This window comes from Chiloscyllium plagiosum, chromosome 1 (assembly GCF_004010195.1).
Source record: "Chiloscyllium plagiosum isolate BGI_BamShark_2017 chromosome 1, ASM401019v2, whole genome shotgun sequence".
NCBI classification, from domain to species: Eukaryota; Metazoa; Chordata; class Chondrichthyes; order Orectolobiformes; family Hemiscylliidae; genus Chiloscyllium; species Chiloscyllium plagiosum.
Window position 1 is genome coordinate 480,450 of NC_057710.1, and position 6,615 is coordinate 487,064.

The 6,615-nt window shown below is 50.1% G+C and overlaps 1 protein-coding gene across 1 annotated transcript in view; it reads left to right on the forward strand.

Annotated features, from left to right (window-relative positions):
• The window catches only part of LOC122539216 (dynactin subunit 1-like), an 18,760-nt gene that overhangs the window by 9,090 nt on the left and 3,055 nt on the right, over positions 1 to 6,615 (forward strand). Inside the window, exon 5 of the mRNA XM_043677898.1 lies at positions 522 to 681. Within this exon, the coding sequence (XP_043533833.1) occupies positions 522 to 681 (160 nt within the window). The remainder of the gene's footprint in view (positions 1 to 521; positions 682 to 6,615) is intronic.

A 6,615-nucleotide genomic window follows, 5' to 3' on the forward strand; every position in this document is an offset into this window, starting at 1 on the left:
TTGTAGTTATGCCCCATCGTACAAGCTGACATCATCATCCTAGGAAAAAGACTCTCACTGTCTACCCTATCTAATCCTCTGATCATCTTGTATGTCTCTATCAAATCCCCTCTTAGCCTTCTCTCCAATGAGAACAGACCCAAGTCTCTCAGCCTTTCCTCATAAGACCTTGCCTCCAGACCAGGCAACATCCGGTAAATCTCCTCTGCACCTTTTCCAATGCTTCCACATCCTTCCTGTAATGGGGCGACCAGAACTGTACACAATATTCCAAGTGTGGCCGCACCACATCAACTGCCCTCCCCTTATCTACATGCTTGGTCACCTTCTCCAAAAACTCAGAGGTTTGTGAGACACGACCTGCCCTTGACTATGGAGTCCCCTATACACCTGTTCACTAACACTCATCGGAGCCCGATCATAAATCTCGCTCTTGCTCTCTCCAATCGTTGTGGTGATCATCGTGGTGGGGAGTGGGCTTAGGGCGTGTTTCTGTTGTTGATTCTCTGGTTTCCCACTAGAATGCGGGATCTATCTGCTTCAGAGAAGCAGGAGCACAGCAAGCTGCAGAAGGTGATGGAGAAAAAGTGCAATGAGCTGGAGACCCTTAGACAACAACGGGAGAAACTGCTGGAGGAAATGACACAGGCTGAAAAGACCATTGATGAGCTGAAGGAGCAGGTGAGAGTTCAGAGGCTGTCTGCTTTGAAACTGAGAGGGGAATTCACACTCAGACTTTGGCCTATCTACTCTGCACCAACAACCCTACACTGGACTCATTTTCCAGTACTTGACCCAGAGCCTAGAATGATATGACATTTCAAGTACTCATCCAAAATACTTGTTAGATTTCCCCCCTCCACTCCCTTCTCAGCAGTACATCCAGATCACCAGCTTCTGGGGGAGAAATTTAACTTTAATTCCCCTTAAACCTCCTGCCTTTCTTGTTAACATTCTGCCTCTTTGTTCTTGACTCTTGAACTAAGGGGAACAGTTGCTTCCTGTCCATGCCCCTCATAATCCTCTATTATACACCCCCCTCAGCTTTCTCTGTTCCAAAGAGCACAACCCGAGCTTATCCAGCCTCCCTTCATCGCTGAAATCTTCCATCCCAGACAATATCCTGGTGAATCTCCCTCTGTACCTGCTCCAGTCCAGTCCCATCCTTCCTATCGTGTGGGGACCAGAACTGCACAGAGTCCTCCAGCTGTGGCCTCTCAAAACTCTGTGCAGCTCCAACATCATTGTCCCTGCTGCTATCATCCATACCAGGACTGGGAGAACAGCAAGTATCCTGTATGTCTTCTGAATTACTCTATTCACCATCCCTCCTGACCTTCCACTGTCTGATGCTGAACAGTCTGTCCACATCAAAGGGCTCAGCTTTATCCCTCTGCGTCCCCACCTTTCATGAATTTCAGACTTTGACATGATATCAAACTCTCCTTCCACCGCCTTCGCCTCGGTGCCCATTCCTTTGGACAAGAGTTCTCTTCCCATCCCAGACACCCCTTCACCCAGCTCCAACACTCTCCCTGCACTTGGAGCCCTCCCTCTGGCTTTTTACCTGCATTCGATCTGTTCATTGGGAACTGGTGATATGACATTGGTCGCCTCAATTTCTCTGCTCCCTCCTTACTCAATCCAGTCTGTCTCCCTCCAAACTAACTGCGCTCTGTGTGCTCAGATCCAACCCTGGCTTTGTTATTAAGCCTGCTGATAAGGGTGGTGCTGTTGTTGTCTGGCATATTGACCTCTATATTGCAGAGGCTGAGTGTCAGCTCTCGGATACCCCCCTCCTATCTCTTCCCCACCCCCCCTCCCGGAGCATGACCCCACCATGGCACATCAGGCCATTGTGTCAGTAATGGTCACTAACCTCATTTCATCCTCCACTGCCTCCAGCTGATAGTATCCCAACCCCATCCGAAAATCCACCAACAGGACTGCCCGGGCACACCCATTCTTACAGCTTGTCCCTGTCCCACAGAACCCATCTCTTCCTACCGCCACTCGGTCTTTTCTCTCCTGGTCCAGTCCCTGCCCATTTACATCCACAATTCCTCAGACGCTTTATGGCAGTTTCGGAATTTCCACTTTGCAGGCTCCAGCTGCTGCCTCTTTCCCATGAGGTGTGGAGGTGCAATCCCTTTACATCCATCCCCCACCAGGATGGTCTCAGGACTCTCTGCTTCTTCCTGGAACAAAGGTTTGAACTGACCCATCTACCACACACCCTTCTCACCATCATGTACACCTCTATCAGGTCACCTCTCATCCTTCTTCACTCCAACGAGAAACCCCTAGCTCCCTCAACCTTTCTTCGTAAGACATGCCCTCCAGTCCAGGCAGCATCCTGGGAAATCTCCTCTACACCCTCTCTAAAGCTTTCACGTCTTCCCTATAATGAGGTAACCAGAACTGGACACAATATTCCATGTGTGGTCTAACCAGGGCTCTATAGAGCTGCAGCATAACCTCGCGGCTCTTAAACTCATTCCACCTGTTAATGAAAGCCAACACACCATACACCTTCTTAACAACCCTATCAACTTGGGTGGCAACTGTGAGGGATCTATGTACATTAGATTACTTACAGTGTGGAAACAGGCCCTTCGGCCCAACAAGTCCACACCGCCCCGCCGAAGCGCAACCCACCCATACCCCCACCTTTACCCCTTACCTAACACTATGGGCAATTTAGCATGGCCAATTCACCTGACCTGCACATCTTTGGACTGTGGGAGGAAACCGGAGCACCCGGAGGAAACCCACGCAGACACGGGGAGAACGTGCAAACTCCACACAGTCAGTCGCCTGAGGTGGGAATTGAACCCGGGTCTCTGGCGCTGTGAGGCAGCAGTGCTAACCACTGTGCCTCCGTGCCGCCCCCTGACCCCAAGTTCCCTCTGTTCCTACACACTGCCAAGAATCCTGCCTTTAACCCTGAAATCTACATTCACATTCAATTCTGGTTTGACCAGAACCTTCTGCTGTCTTAGCAGTCCATCTCTGCTCCTGTATTCAAGCCCTCTTGAAATGAATATAAACACTGCGTTTGCCTTTCTCACTGCCAACTGAACCTCCAATTTAATCATTCTTCTTCTGGCAACCATTCTGTGAACCTTCAGACCTAAACTGGGACTCCCAAGTCCCAGTGTGTCCAGGTTTCTGAAGCCTTCCCCAGTTTATTAAATAATCTATGCCTCTACTCTTCCTGCCAAAGTGCATAACCTCACGCTTTTGGACACTATTCCATCTTCCACTTTCCCAGCCTGTCCAAGTCCTCCTGCAGCCTCCCTGCTTCCTCAGCATTACCTATCTTTCTGTCACCTGTAGACTCAGTAACAATGCCCTCAGATCCTTCATGTACACCGTGAGTAGTTGAGCTGCCAACACTGACCACTGTGGAACCCCACTGGTCACTGGCTGTCATCCTGAAACAGACCCTTGACCCACTCTCTCTGTCTTCAACCATTCAGCCAATCCTCTATCCATGTCAGTACCTTGTCCCCAACACCGTGGGCTGTTATTTAGCAGCTTCCTGCGCAGCACCTTGTCAAAGACCTTCTGGTTTTGGTTTGCTGCTGGTGCTTTCCCCAATGAAAGCTGCTGGAAAGTACTGTCCGAGTTCCTCCAGTGTATCTCACTTCCCATTACTACTTCCACAGCCTCCCAATGGCCACTCTTGCATCTTTTATAATACTAGCCAGTGCATTGTCGTATTCCATCTTCCCTCCCCATATTGCTTCCCACTAAGCTTCAAACCACATGGGATGCTTTCTCTTTTGCTTTGATGCTGTCCCTGCCTTCCCTTGTCAGCCATGGCTGTCTCATACTCCCCTCAGTGCGGTTTTTCTTCATCCTGGAGATGAATCTCTGCCGGGTTTCCTGAATTACTCCCAGAAACTCCTGCCAGTGCTGCTCCACTGTCTTTCCTTCCAATCAACTCTGACCAGCTCCTCCCTCATGTTTTTATGATCACCTTTACTCAATCGGAGTATCTTTACACCCGATTCCAGCATCTTGCCCTCATGCTGCATAGTTTAGGTACTGTCCCCTCGGCGTTCCTTCACCTAACCAAGGCAGCCTCAGCACACCTCACTAAATCTAGTAATGCCTGTTGATTCCTGACCCTTTCCATACTGTCTGTCCAATGTCCTGTTCTGGAAACTTGATTAATCTCTGTTGAGCAACCCACCCCCCCCCCCCCCCCCCCCGCCCACTTGCCCTGGATGGGGGCAGCTCCAACAACACTCGAGAAGCTCAACATCACCCAGGACAAAGCAGCCCACGCTTGATTGGTATCCCATCCACAAACATCCACTCCCCCTCCCACCGATGCAGCAGTATGTACTGCAGAAATTCACCAGAGATCCTCAGGCAGCACCTTCCAAACCCACAACCACTTCCATCGAGAAGGACAAGGGCAGCAGATACATGGACAAAACCACCAGCTGCATCTCCCCTCCAAGCCACTTGCCATCCTGACTTTGAAATATATCTCTGTTCCTTCAGAATCCGGGAATTCCCTCCGTAAGGGCATTGTGGGTCAACCTACAGCACCTGGACTGCAGCAGGTCAAGGCAGCAGCTCACCCCCACCTTCTCAAGGGGCAATTAGGCTTCATCAGTCAGGGCATTGAATATTAGAAGTTGGGGAGTTATGTTGCAGTTGTACAGGACGTTGGTGAGGCTGCACTTGGAGGATTGTGTTCAGTTTTCATCACCTTGCTATAGGAAGGATGTTATTAAACTGGAAACAGTGCAGAAGATATTTACAAGGATGTTGCCAGGACTCAAGGATCTGAGTTACAGGGACAAGCTCAGACTTTTTTCTTTAGAGTGTTAGAGGCTGGTGGGGACCTTATCAAAGTCTTATAAGATCATGAGAGGCATAGATAGGGTGAATACACTCAGCCTCTTTCCCAGGGTTGGGGAATCGGGGACTAGAGGGCATCAGGTTAAGGTTAAAGGGGAAAGAATAAAAGGGAACCTGAGGGGAAACGTTTTTACACAGAGGGTGGTATACACGTGGAATAAACTGCCAGTGGAAGTGGTTGAGGCGGGTACATTAACAACATTTAAAAAGCATTTGGACAAATCCACAGATAGGAAAGAGTTAGAAGGATATGGGCCAAGTGCAGGGAGATGGGGTTAGTGTGGATGGATATTCTGGTCAGCACGGAGCAGACTGGGCCGAAGGGTCTGTCTTCCTCTGTGCTGTAGTAGCCTGTAACTCTAACTAGGGATGGTCAGTTATAGCGGAGAAAGTAAGGTCTGCAGATGCTGGAGATCAGAGCTGGAAATGTGTTGCTGGAAAAGCGCAGCAGGTCAGGCAGCATCCAGGGAACAGGAGAATCGATGTTTCAGGCATAAGCCCTTCTTCAGGAAGTCCTGAAGAAGGGCTTATGCCCGAAACGTCGATTCACATGGTCAGTTATAGCATCATACAGCATGGCAATGGACCCTTCGGTCCCATTAGTCAATGCCGACCATGATCCCAAACTAAATGACTCCACCTTTACCTGAGCGTGACCACATCCCTTCACACCTTTCCTATTTGTGTACTTCTCCAGATGTCTTTTAAATGTTGTAACTGTACCAGCATCCACCACTTCCTCTGGCAGCTCAGTCCATGCACAAACCACACTGTGAAGAAATTGCCCCATGTGTAACGTTCACATTTTCCCCCCCTCACCCTAAACCTATGCCCTGTGGTTCTGGACTTGCACACCCCAGGGCTACTCTGGATTTTAGAAACCTGCGTCAGCTCCCCCCTCAGCCTCATAGGCTCCAGTCAACAAAGTGCTGGCCTCTGCAGCCTCTCCTAATAACTCAAAGCCTCTCATTTCAACAATATCTGGGGAAATGATTTCTGAGTCCTGTCCAATGTCATAATATCCAGTCTATAGCCAGATGACCAGAATGACACACAGTACTCCAGAGGTTAACAAAAGCAGAGGGAGGTTCACCACGCCCAACACTTTAACACATTTTTCTGTTCACTAGTGCTGCCAGACCTGCTGAGCTTTTCCAGCTATTTCTATTTTGTTACTAATTTCCAGCATCTGCAGTTATTTTGGTTTTTATTCAGTATTTAACTCCAGAAGCAAATGCTGGCCACATCAGCCCACCATGTCCCACAAGGGAATTTTTAAAACAAAAGGCTTGAAAGGCTGAATTGCCTTTTCCTGTTCCATTGAAACCAGCTCAACAGGCTGTGGCCTGCTGCTGTTCCTGTGTCACCGGGCGGACGGGCTGAATGGCCTGCTGCTGTTCCTGTGTCACCGGGCGGACGGGCTGCTGCTGTTCCTGTGTCACTGGGCGGACGGGCTGCTGCTGTTCCTGTGTCACTGGGCGGACGGGCTGAGTGGCCTGCTGCTGTTCCTGTGTCACTGGGCGGATGGGCTGAATGGCCTGCTGCTGTTCCTGTGTCACCGGGCGGATGGGCTGAATGGCCTGGCTGTTCCTGTGTCACCGGGCGGATGGGCTGAATGGCCTGCTGCTGTTCCTGTGTCACTGGGCGAATGGGCTGAATGGCCTGCTGCTGTTCCAGGATCACTAGCCCGACAGGCTGAGTGGCCTGCTGCTGTTCCTGCGTCACTAGCCCGAC